General features: G+C 33.6%; 1 protein-coding gene across 1 annotated transcript in view; it reads right to left on the reverse strand.

Annotated features, from left to right (window-relative positions):
• The window catches only part of Sf3b1 (splicing factor 3b subunit 1), a 329,390-nt gene that overhangs the window by 252,993 nt on the left and 53,659 nt on the right, over positions 1 to 22,738 (reverse strand). The window contains exon 4 of the mRNA XM_090402705.1: positions 11,991 to 12,108. Coding sequence (XP_090258831.1) covers positions 11,991 to 12,108 — 118 coding nt within the window. The remainder of the gene's footprint in view (positions 1 to 11,990; positions 12,109 to 22,738) is intronic.

The raw sequence follows: 22,738 nt of genomic DNA on the forward strand, positions 1-22,738 counted from the left end.
ATAAGACATTGCCTAATTACCGAATGACTTTTTTTATCCCCAGAATAAACAGCTTCCCAATACCATGCAATTTCAAGAAAGCCAACTGGTCAAAATTTACTGAATTCATTGAAAAAACCATCAACATAATTCAACCTACAGTTGATGACTATGGAAGATTCACTAAACTTTTCATAGCATCTGACAAGAAATGCATCCCGAGAGGATTCAGAAAAATCTACATACCATGCTGGTCAACTGAAAGTGGTATTCTTCTGGCAGGATATGAACAACAGAACTATCCAGATACTGCTTATGCCCTTTTAAGGTCATTGGATGATGGTACAAAAGCTCACTGGCATAAAGAAAGGAAGAACCTCAAGTTTATCATGTCAAGTTGAAAGGCTAGGTCACTTCTCTGTCAACTGAAAGGTGTCAGGACTCCAAACAGAACTAAAGGAAAAGTAAACTAACAGTATCGCAAAAATGTTAGTACAAAAAGCTAAACCCCAAATTCCCACAGATACCAAAAAAAAAAGAGATTGTCGTTACAAAAAAGTTTTCTTATGATGTCCAGCAAACTCTGATCCAGTAACTCCAGACGAAATTGATGCAGCACTCAAACTAGCTAAAACAGGTAAAGATCCTGGCATTCTTTCAGACTTGCTTACTTACCCTGGCCCAAGAGTAAATCCTGGCCATCAATAATAAATGACGAAAGGCTCCCAAATCTTGGCATGAATCAAAGATTGCCAAAACCCAACTGATCCTAATAACCACCACCCTATAGCATTACTCTGCACTCCTTCCAAACATTTTGAAAGGATTATCCTTCTAGGATTTCTCAAAAATTAAAAGCCATCTTACCAAGCGAACAGGTTGGGTTTTTACCTGGTAGTAGAAGCTGCTGCAACCAGGTCCTAGCTCTCCCAACCCATACAGAAGTTGTACACCAAATTTAAAAACAGGTACTGCCGTAACATATATATAGATGTAACATCAGCTTATGACACCACATGGAAGAAAGGTTTACTATATAAAGTTGCCAAAAGACTCTAAAATTGCTAGAACAATAGGAAAATAAAGATTCATCTAAATTAACAAAGAAGCAGAACATTTATCCTGAAGGATGGATTTTCACAAGGATCTGTCCTCACTCCAGCTTTATTCAACCTGTACACAAGTGATATCTCTCAACAACTAGATGAAAGTTTATCTATGTTGATGACATAGCTATCACCACACAAGACAGTACCTTCCAAGGCCTTGAGGAAACACTGAGCAAAGATTTAATCTCACTACAAAATTACTTTTTTTTTTTTTTTTTTTTTTTTTTTTTTACAAAATTACTTTGAAAGCTGGGGAATATCGCCTAATCCCAGCAAAACTGTTGTTTCTGCTTCCACCTAAATAACGAGGTTCATAGAAAACTAAAACTAAACTTCTGCAACAGAACTCTAATCCATGAAAGTAATGTAGACGACTACATGTGACACCAAGGTAACCCTTGTTACCTTGGTGTCACATGTAGTCTACATTACTGAAAACATTTGGAAAAAACGAAGTTAAAGTTATCTACCAGGAACAGCATCATAAACAAGCTTAAAGGTACAACTTGGAGTTGTAATGCCTCGACTCTTAGAACAGCAGCTCTGACTGTAGCAGAGTATTGGTCTCTAGGTTGAAGCTGAAGTCACCATATGACCCTTATGGACACATAATTTAACGTAACAATGAGAACCATCTCTTGTATCTTAAGATCTACTCCTCTCCCATGGTTACCTGTTCTTTCCCACATTACTCCTCCATGCTTCAGAACAGAAGCTACAATCAAAGAAATAAAGAAAATCACAAACAATGTGTACTTTCATATACATCAAGATATCTCTCCACCTCCAGATCTCCCATATGACTAGTGGAAGTACCAGATGATGGTCCCAAGGACTGGTGGAGATGACTCTGAAATGAAATATAAACAAATACCTGATTACAGATACAACTATCAACCCTTCAGAACTCAGTCTATCTTGACACCTTTGGGTACAGCTAAACAGATTTAGGACCGAACAAGGCCACTGTTCCCACCTATTATATCTGTGGAGAATTCCACAGTCAACCCTTTGTGTGTGTGTGTGATGCTGTACAGACTGCAAATCATATCACTGATGACTGCTCACACACTCCTTCCATGAAAGCCTCAGGAACCTGCATTTACTCCCAGATAGTGCCATCGAACAGATTCAACAAATTTTAATAGATCCTAAACACTAAATTTCATTAAACTCCATTAAACAGAGTGGTTTAATATCATTAATATCAGTTTACATCATTATCAGAAATATTTTAATGTCTTTTCTGAAATATTTTAAGACTCGAAACTCACATTTCCCTTTCATTTCTTGAGTACAAAAGAATAATTATAGGTGAAAGTGACAATGATTTAAAATACACTTCTGAAATAGAAAAGTATTATTTTATTTTGCAATGAGTTGTGAAATATGTCCAAAGACAATATTTCATGGGAAGCTGTAATTTATGTCTAACTAATGAATTAATTTGTAAATTTCCCAATTTGTGGACTTTTAAGAGTATGAATTTATAAACCTTAAACTGATACCTAGCTAACAGGAAAAGTTTTTCCCCCAAATGGAAGCCATTTTTAATATATATATATATATATATATATATATATATATATATTAAAAAAAAATAAAATGATTCATAACCTACAACATACATGCATAACCATTCACACATATCTTTCATACCAAATCACATACTCTATTCAAAAATCCTGTGGTTTCATCCAAACTAGTAAATTAGCATCGTTTTATTGGTCAGAATAATCTCAATAATTCCAGTCAAAAGTGTTCTTATGAAGGCATGCATTCCACAAGGATGTACATAAGGTGTGACTTAAATAGCAAGATAATGAAATTGTATAAAGAAAACATTTAAAAAATATTTGCTAAAGTGGCTCAATATATGCATACATGCATGCGCGTGCACACACACATAAATTAAGAATATACAATTCTTTGTATTTCATTTATATTAATATATATTAACATTCAGTGAAATTGAAAAGGCGGAAAATTTTGATTAACAACTGTTATATGTTATAATTTTGATTATGCAATTACTTAGAATATCTGATACATGCATATATGAAGATGGACAAACAGGGACTCTAATTTCAACTCCAGAGGAATGCTACAGCAATTATCAGTTATGTACAAAAGACCGACTGACAAGGATGTAAAAAGAATCCACATGTTTTATATGAATTTCTGGTATCAATTCAGTCTTAGAATAAATACTTTTATGCATATGGGGATGATATGAAAAACAAAAAAAAAAAGCTTTATTTCAAACTGGAAGACTATTTACTTCAATTCATAAGACAATGAGTATTATGAAAGAAGAAAGCTTGACTTTGTACCAAACTTTAAGCATACTAAGGCTTGAAAGATCAGTTTTATTTAAGAAACAATCAGGAGACAAGATTAAAGTAAGATCATAGAAAGGGATTAATGAATTATGCAAGCCTAATTCACCATGGAAAAAATATACCTGTGTAAGACCCCTTTCTTCCCATGCTTTTTTTTTTTAATATTTCTTAATAAATTAACAGGCGTTCCATAGTGATTAATGATGCTGCATCTATTTTTTCTTTAAAAAAATTTGATTAGAAAGTTATTATTTTATTAAATAGAAATATTCTGTTTTGTTCAGTCTGCAGCTACTTGCCAGCTGGCAAAATCTACTCACCACAGGCGAGTGCATCTGCCAAGCCAAGTGCAGATGCACTCAATAGTTTTGCAATATAGATAACATATTGCAAAACTACATGACTTGGTATCTGTACTGTCATCAGTTCCATTTTTCCACCTGTTACTGTCTGATGATTTTGGTTCTATGTGTTTCAAAGCTATGCAAATCAGAAAAAAATTAGGTCTTTTTACATTTCAGCTATCATGTATCAAGTGACCAAAGTTTGTGCTGTATTTTAAGGTACAAATTAAAAGAAAAAATTTAGAAAAATAAACATATTTCACAGCCAATTTACAACATTCCCATAAATAAGCTTTTTAGAAGTGAAACAGTAACAAAATAATCAATCAGAATTGAATGATTCTTTTGCTTCTGCTGTTTCAAAATTGGCAAAATTATGAGATGTCTAGGAAATATGAAGGTTAGTATAAAATTTCACAATCAATATTGTAGAGATGGATGTTGAACACTCATACCATGTGAGCCTTCGCATTACCTTGAAGGAAGAAATGTCTATACTGTTAACTAGAACAAGCTGTTTTTGGAACATCCTATTCAGAGCCAGTATAGTAATGCCAAGTAGATATATTCTGTAATTGTCTGATCAGGGAAGAGAAGCTCTTAATAGATATCAGCTGTATTCCATTAGAAACACGCACGCACGCACGCGCACACACACACACACACACACACACACACACACACACACACACACACACACACACAGCAAAATAATCTGTTCGTAAAATGTGAGCTTTGACGTGTGTATGCGAAAACCAATTATGTGGGTAATACAGCAATATCAAAGACACCCCCATAAAATTTCTCCCAGTAGTTTCACTATGTATTTAAAACATTAAAGATCATCATATCTGGAAGTATTCTCAAATAAAACAACAATACCATACAGTATAACAGATGCCTTCATGTTATGTAACTGACAAATCAACATGAGAGTTTTAAAGCAGCCTATAAAAAAAAATTTTTTTTAGCTAGTTATGGCAGAGAAAAATTTGCTAACATAAATTTTTCTAGTCTGCAAATTATCATCATATATCTTCAACAATGGAAGCTGAACAAAAGACTGAAATTCAAATTAATATCAAACGTGCACCAACATATAAACATCTTCAAAAGGAAAAAACCTTAATGCAATTCCATTCTTTTTTATTCCTCTGTGCAAGTTTTTGACTAGCATCTCTCTCTCTCTGAATGCCATAAAATGACTAATGTCATAGCTGACATGACTGAGAGAAGTAATGACACTAACTCATTCCAACTTACAGCAACATTGCTATGGTGATGTTCATGAGTGTACACATGAAATGAACAAAGTTTTACTTAAATGAAATGCTGATCAAAAGAGGCATAAATAATATTGATTGCATGAGAAAAATGAAATGAAGATTTAAATGAGAGCTAGTGATACTGAGTTTATACATTTCTATAACTCAATAATCCTATCTTTTTTCTCACATGAAAGAAGAAACCAACCTTGATAATTCTTCGCCTTGATAATACACAGTTCTTCAAACAAGATTCAATTTCTGTGTCCAAAAAACTTGATATCCTTTTCCACTCAAAAATTTTTTCTTCTGTCAATTCTATGCAGAATTACTAAATATCTGATCTTCTGGGGGGGGGACAAAAAAACTTTTCACCTGTGACTGAGACCAACTAATGCACATTCACTTGAAAAACACTTATAAGCATAACTGCAACCCTAAACAAGATTCAAAGTAGTGTTTTGTTTCCCACTTTGGAAAATATGTTTTAAGAGTGAGAAAGTACAAGTTCATCAAAATTTAAAAATGAAATAATCTATGATTTTTTTTAATTTTTTTTATCTACAATAAAATTTTGGTCAAGCGTTATGGCCACTATCAGTGAAAAACAGTAAGCAATTGAATGAAGCAAAAATGACCAACACTGAATTAAACAACAACAATGTAGGTAGCATGTAGTCACAGGCAAAACAAAGTTTACAATGGTCCAATGGATACTAGGTAGGCATAATGATATACATATATGAACCCTGCAATGACAAGAGAAATTCAACAAATTAATTCCCAAACTCAAGATAGTTTGACAGTCCTTACTATTCAGCTTAGGTCTGTGGTGAAGCAATTCACACAGTATTCCTAATAGTCTATCTAACAAGAATCAGCTCCTGTGAAGGAGCTCTGGTTTTGTTTCAGTGAGCTCCATGAATGGAAAAAACTGCATGATGAGCAAGAAGAGACTTATAAGAGACTCGTGATATATAATCTTCGTGAACAGCCCTGCTCTATACAGATGCTTGCCAACCTCTCTGTCTCACTATATGAAAAAAAATAGTGAATGGACTAATACAATGGTTCTCAAGCATTTTTTTTTTAAATACTCGTACCACCAAAACTAAAACTGAAAAATTTCAGTACAACTACAGCTAACAATTTCATCATCTCCAATTCTGAGAAGATTTGTTGTAAAAAATCTTGTAATTAAATTTTCAGAAAATGTAAATGTAATAATGTAGTGACAGAAATTAGAAGCTAAATGAAAAGAAATACTGACATGGCATGAAATTATATGTGCAGCTGCACAAAACAGAGTTTATATCATTTATTCAATACATATAGCTATCTGCTCAGAGGTTGAACAAATAGTTGAAAGTCAACAGTGATTTGTCAACTCCTGCAAGACTGAAAAAAAGATTGGTAAAACAAATATTCATCTTTGTAGATTGCGGGGGGGGATTTTAATTTATTTCAATTTCATAAATTTAAAAAATGTAGCTGCCGTTATTCACATACCACCAAATCTTTTTCTGTATACCACTGGTTAAGAAATGCTGGGCTAATAGAACACAATTATCCTTTGGGGAATATAAGGAGGAAGTCTGTTTGCATACTAGGCAGAACGTAACCAACAGATTAATAGAAACTTGAAGTCTGAAAAAAAAAAAAAAAAAAAGTTTTGTGTTTGGTCTCTAGAGCAGGATTCCAGATTTAAAAATTGTCCCACTCAATGGTACTAACATTAATGTATTATAGGTTTACAGCCTTTTATGGGTGGAATTCACATATAAAAAATTCTTTTTGAGTACCTAAAATATAGCTTAAATATAAATTTATTTTCTTTATAACTGATGAAAATATTTGAAAGGAAGGTGGACAAACTTGGAATCTTGTTTTTCATCATATTTCTGACATGGATGATAACAGGATGAGGAAAATCTAATGCAAAATCTCTCATGATATGTGACTTCGTAACTCATCATGTTACATTTTTACATGTGTTTTGTTTAGAAGAATGTACTCAGAGTAATGTTAATATTTTGATTGAAATAATCTTTTCTGTAATAATATTGTATTGAGCCTTTGTTAAAATAATGTGGTGCATTACGTCATCATGTAAAGTTATTAAGTAATGTTAATCAGTAAATCTAATGCTAAAATTAGTGAAGAATTCTGAGAATTGCTATAGATGGAAATTTCCAAAGACACGCGACGAATGAAGTCATGTCCAAAGGTCAATACATGACCATAGTTGTTGTGGATAGAGAATTCCAAAGACACGCGAAGAATGACATCAGTATGTCCAAAGGTAAATACATGACCAATTTTGAGAGACGTGCACGCGCACAACGGAGGTCCGAGTCTATATAAGGCAATTTGTTGCGAAGGAATTTTGTCTAAGGATTTTCTAAGCCTTCTCTTACCTGAGCCCACCGTCACGCTGGAATCACTGTTGGAAATCTAAAAAGAAGTATGAGGGTTCCGAGTGTTCTACCTGGGTACATTGCCATGCAAGAAATATTTTGTTGTTCATTTTGAAGGAAAGGAGCTGTACATCGCCACCATGTTAAGGGTTCTATAAGGCAAGGCATAGTCAACAACCCCGACAAGGAAGAATTTTAGTGGAAAAACAGGAACATGTCAGGAAGCGGAAAGACAGACAAGAAGAAGAATTACATGTGAACAAAAAAAGGTTAATGTGAAAGGCTGTCTGCTGAACAAGAATTGTAAGTAGTTGTAATACTGAACAAGAATGTATATCTTATATTCAGTTATATGCTAGATTGTGAATTAGCTTAGAACTAAGGTTAGATTAGAAAGAATTGAGACTAGCAAAAAAATTGTAATGACATTATGTGTATATATATGTGAATGTAACTCATTCTGTACATATTTCTGTTTAACTTAAATGGTTTGTAAACAACACATTGGACTGATTCTGTCAATGCACTATCCTAAAAAATTCAAAACCTGTATAAGATAGAAGTCTATGGGATTTATAATTAAGCAAAGGCTAGTTTAAAGTAAGAATAATATAAGCAGAGAAGATAAACAATATCTTCTTTGTCTTTGATTTAAGATCTTATAATCTCACACTCAATGTATAGTCTAACTGGCACAGTCGTAAAACAAATAAATTTGTTAGACAATAGAGCATGGGAAATAAGATATAGTAGAAATAGATAAATGACAGCAGTCAATAGTTAAGGTAGCCAACCATTCTCTAATATTAAATAAAGAAAGCTGGGGCAAAGCAAGGTAATATAAACACAGTCTGCATTATTACACTACTTCCTGTGCAAGTATCTTTTTGTGAACAGAAAATTGTATCTGTTTTATTATGAGGTAGTCTAGGAAAGGAAGACAATGATGCACTATTTGAAGTCATGTCTGAGTTATTTTTCAAGCAGCGGCATGACTAGGGAACCCAACATCATATCTTCAATCTGTATCACCATAATTTAATATGCAGAAGAACACATGTACTGAATTGCACAGTAAAAGAGACAAAATTTACTGATTCATTCATGATAACATTCTGCTTACTAATAATTCAGAATTATACATTCAATATATTAATGCTAAAGAAATGAGCTTAGTACTTATTCGGTTTCTCATTCCGTAATCATACAGTGGATTACAGATTAAATGACAAACACTGCTACAGTCTTGTTGCTAATTTGCAAACAAGTACTAGAATATAATATTATGATTAAAGGCTCAATGAATAGTTATTATTATTATTATTATGAAGAATATGGAATACCAGGATGACTAATTAAGCCTGAGTACAATTAGACTCAGCTTGGATTGCTGACTATTAATAGATATTTGTTTTGTTTTTTTAAAGTGATATTTAGTATAGAGAAGGAAATTTTAATATTTTTCACATGTTTGTTCTTTTCTAATAAAGCAGGTAGGTACATATATTGCTGAAATGTTGCTTGCAGTGAATGACAGAACATGGCTTATATAAATTTAGTATGACTATGGAACTAAATGAAATTTATTGGCCAAATTATGTCGACCTAATAAAATGTATTTAGTAATTAGAATTCATACATACATATATATATACACACACACACTACACTTACACAGTAGTGCTGGAGATAAGAAAAATTAGGGTTATGAGCAGTGGCGGCCCGTACATAAGCACTGCGACACCCCCAAGGAAAAAATGAAACATTTAAATTTTGTTTGTGTTTATAAATAATAACAATGCTTACAGCATTATATAAATGCAATACAACATGTTGAAGGTTACAGCTTATATTTCGACATTGATTGAATAGTTAATAATTGGAATTGTTCGATTAATGCTTTAGATTATGAAACAAATACACTGCGATCTAACGCAGTGTCCATATTATCAGATTCAACCAATTGCAGCCAGACTCGCCAATATTCGTTTGCGCTTCTCATAACTAGTGAATCTGACACTGCTCTTTGGGCAGTGTATAATATGCCTGCGCACGTTATTTCTGTGAGATACGAAAGGGTGAACTATTTTTTGCAAATCTTATTTTATTTTGTTAAAATCACATATAATTATTTATTTATTATAGATACAAGGCTGAATTATGACGAGTGTAACTGTTGAAAATATGAAAATAATTATATTTTTTCAATTAGGGTTACATGAAACAAATACACTGCGATCTAATGCAGTATGAGAGATCACACCAATTGCACGTAGACTTGCCGATATTCGTTTACACTTGACACTGCTCTTTGGGCAGTGTATAGTATGCTTGCGCTCGTTATTTCTGTGAGATACTAAACTTTTATTGTTGGTGAGGGTGAAATATTTTTAATAAAGCAATTTTTAACATGTAAATTTAATTATTAATAAATTGGTTACTGATTAGGAAAAAATGAATTTTTTTTTTTATTTTATATATGTAGCACCCCCCACTTGAAATTTTCACCGGCTGCCACTGGTTATGAGTCAGTCTACTCAAAGTACATTAAGGGAATCAGTTAGTCTAAGCACTTTTTGATGATTATTTGTGTTGATGTCATTAACTCAAGTTTTGTAAAAGATGGCTGCAGGTTTCTGAACAGATTTTATATTCAGTTACATTGAGAACTTTAATAAATACTGCTATGGTTAGTGAAATGTAGATGGGCCTTTCTTTTCTAGGGCATTTAACACTGACAAACTCGACACACCAGTATGTACTAGTATTCACTTACTCGGAAACACACATGCAGGAGCAGCTGTGTTTTTCTCAACTACTCTACATGAGTGTCTGTGTAATTTTTTTTTTTATTTGATATTTCAGTGCCATCCAATGCTGTTTGATACTAAGCTATACTCTGTCTGCTGCTCATAAAGTAAAAAACATGTATTGCTGTATACTACCAATAATATCCCCTAAACTCCACTTGCAAACTGCAAGAAATATAATAGCAGATGAGAACCATCTAATCCCTTTTAAAGGCATAAGACAGTCCTCCCACTTCTATTCATATTAGCATTGCTCTTCATACACTTCATATCCAAGGGAATATGATAACACAATCACACAGAACATATTCAGTACCTCAATTATTAACTCAGTGAATTCAAAGTACTCAAAAATAACATTGGCCGTTTCCAAAGGAGTATGATCTTTGGCTTACCTTTATGGCCAAGAGATCAGCATCTCTGCTCAGTAACCAACAAGCTGTGAGTTTGAACCTTGCTATAATAAGAATTTGACAGCTGAAAGTCTTTAGGTGGAAGATTTTTATTTCCAGTGTGAAAATACTACCCTTGTGGCTTGGGAAAAAAAGTACCATATTTGATCTTTATACCAGGGTTCCCAGATTATCTACCATTGGCTATCTACAGTACTAAATGCATTTTAAGTTCACAATTTTTGTGAGTAGGATTCACATATATCTTAACTATTTAGTATCAAAACAGTATTCAAATAATTTGAAAGTACAGTGAGCACTCATTATTCAGTCACTTCACTAATATTGTGTTTAACCACCTTTTGCACAGATAATAGCCTGTATACAATTGCCATGACAGATGCCTGTAAAGCATTCAACAGTCACTGAATGGAGAAAGGTGCATCTGTGTATACATCTCACAGCATATTCCACAATATCTCAAAGGTGTTTTTGTTTCTTTGGGTTGAGATCCAAGGAATATGCAAGAGGAGTGATGTTCACATATTCTTAAAGCCAGTTCTCTGGCAATTATGTCATTTTAATTTTAATAACTATGTACCCAACTACACTATGGTGGCACATGCTGTGATACTTAGTTTAATAGTGCAATTATATCTGGGCATGTCCCACATTGGAGTGAATATGATCAAAAATTAATGTTATGTCAGCAGACATGTGCATAAAAATATCCCACTTCTGCATCAAGGTAAAAGTTCTAGTTCAAATAACTCATTCAGATATTGCCACTTCAAAATGAGGTTACCAACTATCTAATCTGCATCTCCTAAAAAAGTACCAAAGTTCATCACACAAAGAACAAAGAAATCTTTTCTTTCTTTCTGCCTGTCTATGTTTGTGTGTGTAAGAGAGAGAGAAAGCAACAGTGAAAAGCATTTGAACTTGCTTCTGAAGAGTATAAATAAATCTGTTTGATGATTTAGGTAACAGTTGTTAACAGCAAAAACAAGCCACAAATGGAAAACAGTTTAGATCTGCATGTCTACAGTGTTTTTAAGTCACTATACATTTTGGTAACATAAGGTGTAGATGACACAGGGTTATTTATCTTATATAAATATTCTGAACGAAAATATTTATGCAGTTGTTTATAAAATTATTGAGATTATTTCCAAAATACTGTTATTTTTAGTAAGCCATTTTTATGGATTTCAACAACATTCACAGGATTGTTGAATCTTACTAATACTAAAAAGAATAATTTTTATAGCATTTTTTATGAATTACATTCATAATTTTAAAGCAGCAATTTCTGAAATTTCGTTTACTCACCATCAGCAAATGGATCAATTCTTTCAGGTGATATGATCAGTTTCCTTCTCTGGGCACGATATTCATCTTCTCTGTCAGCAATACGAGGCACACGTCTTTCAGCAAATGGATCAAAATCCTAAACAAATTATAACAAATTCGGAATAAAAATTATCTTTCTGCAAAGCATCAGAGATATTTACATGATAAACTGAACTTATGCATAATGCAATCTTTTAATGAAACTAGTTTCCTGAAATATATAGTAATTTTAACAGAAATCTAGAAAGCATAAAACTTATATTTGTACATTGGAATGGCTACTGCTGATAACTGTGATACAGAATTTACAGATTTTTCCTACCCTTTGCAAATCTCATCCACATTAACTAATATAATAATAACATTATTATGGGATAAGTGTAAAATAATATTTTTATCGACTGCTTTAGGCTTGCAATAAGCACCAGGTTATCTTATGCTGAACAATGAAATTCTTCTAATACTGAAGTATTTGAAAACATCTCAGGCTCACAGTGGGATTTGAACACATAATCAACTGGTTAGAAAGTGTAAGTTATCTGCTTTGCAGACTAGCATTTAGAATGAATATTCTTCTCGTGGATGAATTAAAGGTCAGAATCTGGAAACACTACTCCCGACACTAATCATGAAACTTTTTTCAAGATACTTCAGATCTATAATAAGCTGGATAAGTTGGTCTTACACTAAGTGATAGAAGAATTGCATCACACAAAGATATTCATAAACATCCAGGCCAACAATGAGATTTTGAACATGTGGTTTATTAGTTGGAAAGCAGAAGCACCATCCACTTGGTGGATCAAGTAGAAAATTCTAATACAGTTATGATAAAGTCCTCTTACTTTTACTTTTTCAAGCAAGCAGGAAATAGAAATACATATTTTACATATTTCAGAAGTGGAGCTGAAATGTGCATTCAGTTCATATATTCAACCAACTTGTCAGTCGAAACGACTGTCAAATTTAGCATTAAATATTATAATTTTTTAAATAATTTGTTTTCTCACTTGTGCCTGATGAAGATGTAATAATATATAATAATAATAATATTATTATAATAATATAATTCATTATTATCAATTTCCTGATATGTATCCTCAAGAGGTGTTCAGGTAACTATGACAGCACTACATGATTAAGTTTACATTATTATTAATCTCCTATTCACAATTTTCCTCCAAATTAGTCACACCAATTCTAACTGCTGATTTACAACTCAAATTGAGACTATATATCGCTTAATATAATGCCCCATTTACACCATATAACTGGGGCATTTTGAACAGCTTTCCCTTGGCACCTTGTCATATGCCGTTCTCAGATCTAAAAACTTAAATACAGATTCCTGTTATATTCCTAGGATTTCTCAACTATTTGCCCTTAACGTGAAAATCTGATCTTGACAACCTCCGTTTGGGTAAACCTGGCTTGTTCTTCTCCAAGTTTCTCCTCCACCATTTTTCTTAGCAGTTTCTCAAGAATACTTTCATAAATCTTACCAGGAAAACTCAGTAGTTCTCACATTCAGCTTTATTCTCTCTCTCTTTCTTTCTTAACAGATGGGTACTATGAGTGCTCTACTACAATCATCTGGAACTCGACCCCTGATCAGGCTTTCCGTTTTATGTAGTGTTGCCACTAAAACTTTTATACCTTCATATTTTAGAATAATTTGGAGGAAAATTGTAGATAGGAAGTTAGTAATGATGTAAATTTTTCATGTAGTACTATCATATCCTGCCATGTACCCTTGAGGGTACATGGCAGGAATTTGATGATGATGATATTTTAGAATTTCTGGTTGAATATCATCTACTCTAGCTGCCTTTCCCATTTCAGGTTTGTGATAGCTTTTTCTCCTTCAAGTACAGATATATATATATATATATATATATATATATATTCCAGATGGAATTCCTATTGAGTGCTTTCTATCACAATGATGTCACTGCTTGTTTTAATTACAAGATTGCAAGCTGACTTACTTGCCAGGAACTTTCAATATGCTTTCTTCTTTTTTTCATTGCCTCTTTATCTTCCAGAGTCCGCCATGGAGTTATGATTTTTGTATCCTTGCAAACAACTTCATCACATGCCTCTCTGGCTGAATCAATCAATGTTTTCTTCAGGTCTTGCCACTGAATCTCCAAGGTTTGGTTCCTGTTCTCAAACTCTTTCATTTTTTTCTTGAATAATGTTTGTGTATTTTAGTCTACAGTTCACATCTGAGAGCTGCACAACTTTTATTCGCATTAAAACTTTCTTACATGTTCTTCTTTTCAATATTATTATTATGTGACACCTCCAGGGAGTCCAAAGACTCATCGAGGGAGAGTGTGCCAACAGCATCGACACCTTCCAACTACTAACCGTGCTCAAACTTGCTTAACTTTTTCTAAGCCATTAGTAGCAGAGGCTCTACCAATTGACCAACCTTTATGAAATTCAATTTTATCCTGCTCAAGACTAAATAGTGATCACTTCCAATTTCAAATCCTCTGTATACTCTTGTACCCTGAACCAGCAGGAATACATTACTGTCAACAATAACACAGTCAATGAGACTTCTTATTCCTTGCTTTTTTTCTCAATGTGAATTTGTACACATTTTTATATTGGAACATGATCTTAGAACAAGTAGTCCATGTCCTAGCAGAAATCTAGCAGGTACTCACCATTATTATTAGCTTTGCTCTTTTCTTGAAATTTTCTCCAAACATTCTCACTTGTCTGGTGATTCATTTCCTACTCTGATGTTCATATTTCCAAGAAGGACCAACTTTTCTTTTTTCGCTGTGTCAGCTGCCTTCTCTAATGTCTCAAAAAATTTCTCCATTTCTTCCTTTTTTTATGAAAGTTTTTTCACTTGGCTATGCTACTAATTATATATTTGGTTTTATCCTTTATCCAAGTGTAAGCAAACAAAGTTTGCACCTGAAGTACTTTCAGGACTGAAGCAACTCATGGTAAAAGTGGTATAAGTTCTCATAACTTGCCTTAGTTTCTTCTTCCTTACATTTCTTCCTTAGCAGAACCTACTGTGAGACCATAAGCATAAATAAGTCTCATTGTCCTGATTGTAATATTAGCCTACATCACTATTTGATATTGCCTGCAATTCAAGAAGATTATCCTGATATTTAGTGTTTAATATTATAGCTACTCCTACTTTTCCCCACTTTTTATTTCCTGAATAAAAACTTGTATTTGTTGCTTAGAAAGATTTTGATGATTCTTTCTCAATTAAATTAAATTGAGAAATTGAATCACAATTAAATTAAAACTTCATAATCACTAAAATGTGATGATTTCTGACTGAATCAACCCACATAATTTATATCTTCCTCTAGGACTTTTTTATACCATCTTGGCACCAAAGATCTGCTTTGTTAACCTTTTCCTATTCATTCTGTTTAAGTGGCCATAGCATCTTAGATTAGCAGTGCTCACACATTCTTCAATGCTAACAACGTAAAGTTCCTTCACCCCATCTTTACTGTGACGCTTGATGCCGTCTATTCACTCTCCTAATTTTCCTCAGAACCTTCATATCTTTAAGTTTCTAGTCTTTGATCAAGTGCTTTATTTGTAACCCAACTCTCAGATCCATAACTTAAAATTGCTTTAAACACTGTCTTGTATACTGCTAGTTTGGTGTTTTAGCTAATTTCTCTCTTGTTCCATATAAATTTATTCAACTGGCTCTCCCATCATACCAGCTTTGCTTATTTTGTTGTCTATTTCCCAATTTAACTTGCCATCTTCACTAAAAACTGTGCCTAAATAGCTGAAATATTGTAATGTAACTGAGTACTCAAAAGATATGAGTTTTGAATATTTGATTAAACCTGAACAAACAATGTGTTACTGTATTATTATTAATTTTTTTTTTTAATTTTATCTATTTGTTTTATCACTTGTGCCTGATGATAATGCAATGTAATTGAGTACTCAAAATATAGGTGTCAGCCTCCATAGCTCAGTCAGTATAGACGAAGCCCTTTGGTCGGAAAGACCTGCAGATTAGCAGTGTTAGCTGGGTTCGATTCCTGTCCAAGACATTGGGAACCTTTATCTGGTCTTTTTCGACTAAAGGTGAGTTAGCTGGTCTCATATGGAGGTGGTGGGATTCCCCAGAAAGTCGAGTTTTTCGTCCCCCAGAACAGGCAAATCGGCCTGTGAACACATGCATCTACAGACAGGACATATCAGGAGACATAAGGCTAACCACCTTATCCTCGATATATGGTTGTGGTTAAGTGAATAGAAAATCCTTGACACCGGAAGGTAAAAGAAGAGGAAAGGAATAATAATAAGAAGAAATATATGTGTTCTTGTACAAACAATGTGTTAATGTACTATTATTATTTTTAATTTAACCCCTAGTTTCTCAATTTTTACATGCCACAGAAAATTAATTTCACTTCTCATTCATCACCACAAGCAACTATGTAAAACTAGGCTTCCCATCCTGTCTAGAGGGTGATAAAGAACACAGCTGAAACAGAATCCTAGCATGCTAATTTGAACAGACTAGTTCTATGGGTAATGATAAGAAATTAGAGTTTCAATGTTGTCAAGTGTAAGACTGATATTTTGAACTGAAGAAATACAAAGTACTATATTAATGACACTTTTCTGTAAGTGGTCAATGAAACTAGACCTTGAGGTGATGTAAGCAGTGTGGAAGTTCAAAGGCCACAAAGTCATCGCATCTTATAACTACAAAGTTGAAGCGAACACTAACTTGTAGGAATGAGGAAGGTATTCTCTACATTCAAGGCTTTGATAAGACTACATTTGGACTACTGTCCTCGGACATGATCACCTGAATTCTACGGAGAGATTAAAAAAAAAAAAAAAACTGTGAAAATTAAGCACAATATCTTGTCTGTCAAATTGTACATAGACAAGGTATCATCTGGCCTATGCACAACTTTGGTCTTTAACAGTTTGAGAAATAGACAGAGGAGAGGCAATATGATAGAAACATGCATGTTGGTAAGAATATCTTACAATATACACACGCAATTGAGAATCTGCAGCATATGGCAGGACACATTTATTTATCCCTGCTGAGCCTCGATGTAAAAATAATGCGAGGTATAGGCTTTTCTCAGGGTATGTGGAATAGGCTAACTATATATTGTATGTCTTGGTCACTATGTTCAAGGAAAAATATATTTAAACATAATATGACATAGAAATGAGCCATTCTCAATGAGCCTTTGGACTATCTAGAGCAGGGATGTCAAACTGCAGGACCATGTTTGTGGCCATGCATTTGGCCCAAGAAGCCTCAAGGAAAGATACAAAAAAAAAAAAAAAAAAAAAGGGGGGGGGGGGCTGGTTGCTTTTTTATAATAAAACTGAAATATCGATTTAAACATTTGATCGATTCATCTGTTTCCATACATTTATAGTTACAATATGGATGACATAATTGTTATATCATGTTATAGCAGTTATGGATGACATAACTGCTATAACATAATTGCAATAATAAAAATTTATATATTGCAATTTCAATGTTGGATCCGATTCTAAACAATCGTAAACCATATTTTATGCTTTGATTGTTAATTTATAGCACGCTGCGGGCAGCACTCTGAAAAAACTGAATTCTATTGGCTAGCAGCTGTTCACATGACCGACGTGGCGTGCAATATACACACCTATGTGAATCCAGGCTGTGAGTTTATAATTGGTTACTATAGTTGATCAGCGATCTCTGAAGCACATGTCAGTGCACTGAACATGATCCAATGGCACGAGCAACGTAATCTAGCTGTGAGGGAATCCCTTTTTTATTATTTTCTGTTTGCAATAGTATCGTGCACTGGTCTAGTTTTGTGCATTTTTATTCAATCAATTTAGTTTTAACAATGTGAGTAATTATATAAATACAGTAATTTTTATAAAAATTGCTATTAATAATATATTTATTTACCCAATGTTGCTTTCTAAGACAACAAGAAAAAGAAAAATTGCTGATGAGGAGGGAAAAATTCCAAGAAAAATGGGAATTGAATTACTTCTGCACTGAAACAAAGGACAAAATTGTGTACATTATTTGAAACGGAACAATAAGTGTCGTCAAAGAATATAATATAAAAAGGCACTATGATAAAATTCACAAAGAACAATGTTCACACTCTGAAGGCAAACTGAGAGAAGAAAAATTTAAATGTATGAAGAATTCACTTCAAAGTCAACAAGTATTTTCAAAAATTATTCAGCAGTGAATGAGAGCCAGTTATGAAATCAGCTATTTATTGACGAAATATTCCAAACTTTTAGTGACAGTTCCTTGGTTAAGGAGTATATGATAAAAGCGTGCGAAAACGTCTGTCCCAAAAATGTGCAAGTATTCCACGATATTTCTTTGTCCAGAAATACTGTGATTAAAAGAATAACTGAAATGGCAGATAACCTCTGTGACCAGTTGCAAGAAATATCTGCAAACATAGTGCTTTTCAATTGCACTTGACGAAAGTTCCAATATTCATGACGTAGCTCAAGTTGCTGTTTCTTCAGGCTTGTGACGACAATATGAATATTACTGAAGAGTTGTTGGAAATGATTCCCATCCATGGAAACAATACAGGAGAAGACATTTTTGATATCATGTGGAGCATTTTGGAAAAATACCAACTTCCTCTGAACAGGCTTGTAGCTGTGACAACCGATGGTGCTCCAGCAATGACAGACAAAAAATAAAGGTTTTGTAAAAAGACTTGCAGCAAAGTTAAAGGAAATGTATCCAGACATTCCAAAACTATAAGCTTTCCACTGCATTATTCATTAGCAGCTCCAAAGTACTGGAAATAAGCAGTGTACTCAAGGATGTAACAAATACTGTGAACTTCATCCGATCCAGATGCCTCAATCACTGCCAGTTTGCACAATTTCTTAAAGACTTGGAGAGTGAACTTGAAGGGCTACTTATTACACAGAGATTAGTTGGTTATCTTGTTATTTAACTTTGAGAGGAGATAAAATTGTTCCTAGAAATGAAAAATCATGATGTTGCATTTCTTAATGATCAGACATGGATACAAGATCTAGCATTCTTAGCTGATATTACAAGACATTTGAATGATTTAAATGTCAAACTTCAGGGGAAAGATCACTTAATAACACATATATGCACTGGCAAGTTTTAGATGTAAATTGGTTTTGTTTCAAAATCATTTAAAAGAGAATATACTAAATTACTTTCCTATGTGTGAACAGTTGAACAATAAGAAACAAAGTATTACCTTTTCTCAACACTGTCCAACTAGAAAAGATTAAAGAAGAATTTGATAGATGAATTAAAGATTTTAAGGAGCAAAAATAAGTTTTTTTTTGCTTTTTACAGGACTTTTTTATTTTAATTCCAAAAAAGTCCTTGTATTCAAATAGAACTTATTGATTTTAAAATTATTCCATTCTAAAAGAGAAATACCAAGACATCTGTGTTCCAAAAATATACCCTTATTTAGGTCAAACATATCTGGAAATAAAAAAAAGTTTGCAGCAAATATTCTATATTATTTTGGAAACACCTTTATGCAAACAATTTTTCTCATGTATGAAAGGTAACAAAACAACCCACAGATTAAGACTAACTGATCTCAATCTTTCTGCCGTAATGAAGATCGTATGCTCTCAATCTTTGAGTCCCAATTTTGGTAAGCTGGTTAACAATAAATATTGTCAAGTGTCAGGAAAAAAAATAAATACCACAATTAAATTACCTAAATTTACTGTAATTGTATTATGCCAGTATATATATTTTTACCCACAAAATATTATCATTGACATTAAAAAAATTCCCCAAAATGTAGACACCCCCCCCCCAAAAAAAATAAGTATTTTATTTCAACACAAACACAAAAAATTTCAAAACTAATAGGAGGCGGCTCTGTAAATATTTGATTTGTTCAAATAATATTTTAATTTTGGTTTAATTTAGTTTAAATGCTATATATCATCATCATCAAATTCCTGACATGTACTCTCAAGGGGTGTACAAGATATGATAGTACTACACGAAAAATTTACATCATTACTAACTTCCTAATCTACAATTTTCCTACAAATCAATCTGCTACATGTAATCGATCTGTTATATATTGCAAATATTAATGTAATAAAAAATATTCTTTATTTGTTTGAGCTGTCATAATCATTATACAATTATTTCATGTCTTGTAATGACTTTGAATAAATTAAATTTTCATTATTAATTTTCCAGTTTATTTATACTCATTCTTTCACTTCCCTTTGATTCCAATTAGTACAGCTTTTTTAGTCAAAACTTTTTTGTGGCCCACTTGACACACTTTTATGGCAAATGGCTTGCGGTCCAATTGTGTTTGACACTCCTGATCTAGAGAAACCCACATATGAATAACTACTAGTATTAGAGAAATATATCTAGTCTCATCCCAGTTATTCCATGTATTATTATTATGATTATGGGCAACTCCAGGGAGTCCTTAGACTCGTCGAGGGAGGCCCTAAACATCATGTCCACACAACTATTTGACATTCTCACAGTATCTATCATACCTTGCCTTGAACTCATTCACTGTCATAGCACCCACAACAGACTTATTCCACATTCTGGCAGCTTATTCCACTCATTTGAATGATACATACATGTAAACACAAGAAAGATATTAATTAACCAAATATTTCGGAAATAGCAGACCATCCTCAGTGGTATTACAAGAACAGTTTTAAAAATATACAAGCTAGAATACTAACAATAGATCGTTAAAAATAGAACACGCCGCGTGATGTTATATCACTAAGTATGAAACGAAATATTTTGAAGTAGAGACATGATTAAAAAAATATAAAAAAATAAAAAAAATTAATGAGTAATCTTGATTAGACTTTCCCAGATTTTTGATATAGATATACAGTCATTACGATTCAGGTTGGGACAATGGAGCAAGGCCCCCATGCTTTCCTTGAACAAACGTTCAAACCTATAATGGGATCTATGTAAGAGGCTATTCAAGGAAAGTGTGGAGGCCTTGCTCCATTGTCCCAACCTGAATCGTAATGACTGTATATCTATATCAAAAATCTGGGAAAGTCTAATCAAGATTACTCATTAATTTTTTTTTTTTTTTTCAATCATGTCTCTACTTCAAAATATTCCGTTTCATACTTAGTGATATAACATCCCGCGCCGTGTTCTATTTTTAAAACGATCTATTGTTAGCATTCTAGATTGTATTTTTTTAAAACTGTTCATGTAATACCACTGAGGATGGTCTGCTATTTCCAGACCAAAATATTTGGTTAATTAAATATCTTTCTTGTGTTTACGTGCATATATCAGTCTTATGTCACAAGTATCCTTAAAACAGCTTATTCCACTCATTTACCACTCTAAAAGTAAAGAACCCAGCTCTAACACCCTTGCTAATCACACTTTTGCCCAGTTTCCATAGATGTCCCCTAGTTCTCCCACCACTAGTCCTGATCTCAAAAATATCCTCTGAATTAATCCTATAGAAACCCTTCAGCAATTTGAATGTCTCAATCTTATCTCCCCTTTTCCGCCTATCAACCAATTTCTGCAATCCACAAATCTTCAACCTCTTCTCATAAGGTTCATTCCATAGACCTGCTATCATCTTGATCACTCACCTCTGGATCCTCTCAACCTCCTTCCCATCAAGAAGAAACCTAGGTGACCAAATCTGGGCACAGTAGTCGAGATGAGGTCTTATCAAGGCTCGGTACAGAGGAACAATAACTTGCTTGTCTTGGCTCGTCAAAGTATTTTTCAGCAACCAAGTGATTTGATGAGCTGATTTAGCCATTTTTGCAATGTGTCCCCTAAACTTCATCTCCCTATCCACCAACACTCCGAAGTCCCTAGCCTCATCAATCTCCTGGAGTACAGTTCCACCAATGTGGTATACTGCTGCTAATCTTTTCACCCCAAAATGCATAACCTTACATTTTGTCACATTAAACTGACATCTGTTCTCCTTAGCCCAGAACTCCAATCTATCCAAATCATCCTGCAAGATTTTGACATCTGCATTCACTATTGCCCTACCCAACTTTGCATCATCAGCGAACAAATGAACTGTTCCTCTTAGATCCTTCCCTATATCGTTAATGAACAAATTAAACAGCAATGGTCCAAGAACAGAACCCTCGGGCACAGCACTAGTCACAGGCCATTTTTTGGATTCTACTCCTGAGTAAACTACCCTCCTATCCATCTCATCAACCCTATATCCATTCCCATATGTTGCAGTTTATGGATTAGAATTCCATGTGGTATCCTGTCAAAGGACTTAGCCAGGTCCAGCAGTATCACTGTAAACCCATTACCCCTACTCAGTTCAGCCGTCACTGTATTATGAAACTTGAGCAAGTTACTGAGGCATGATCTACCCTTCACAAAGCAATGCTGTCCCCCTGCGTACAGTATTTCATTTTCATCAATCCATTCCTGTATTTTTCCCTTGACTACTTTCTCCAAGACCTTGACAACGACTCCTGATATGCAGATCGGTTGGTAATTTGCAACAGTAATCTTGGATCCTCCTTTATGCCAGTATACCATCCAATCCCACAGATGTATTCACATTAAGGTTCTGTAATAGACTATTCACCTCAACTTCATTCATCACAATTCCCGTATAAACTAATGGTTCCTTCATTCTTTCAGTTTAACCACCTGGATGATATACTCTTGCAAA

Source organism: Typopeltis vanoorti, chromosome 13, assembly GCF_054136105.1.
Source record: "Typopeltis vanoorti isolate ZY-2024b chromosome 13, IOZ_Tvanoo_1.0, whole genome shotgun sequence".
NCBI classification, from domain to species: domain Eukaryota; kingdom Metazoa; phylum Arthropoda; class Arachnida; order Uropygi; family Thelyphonidae; genus Typopeltis; species Typopeltis vanoorti.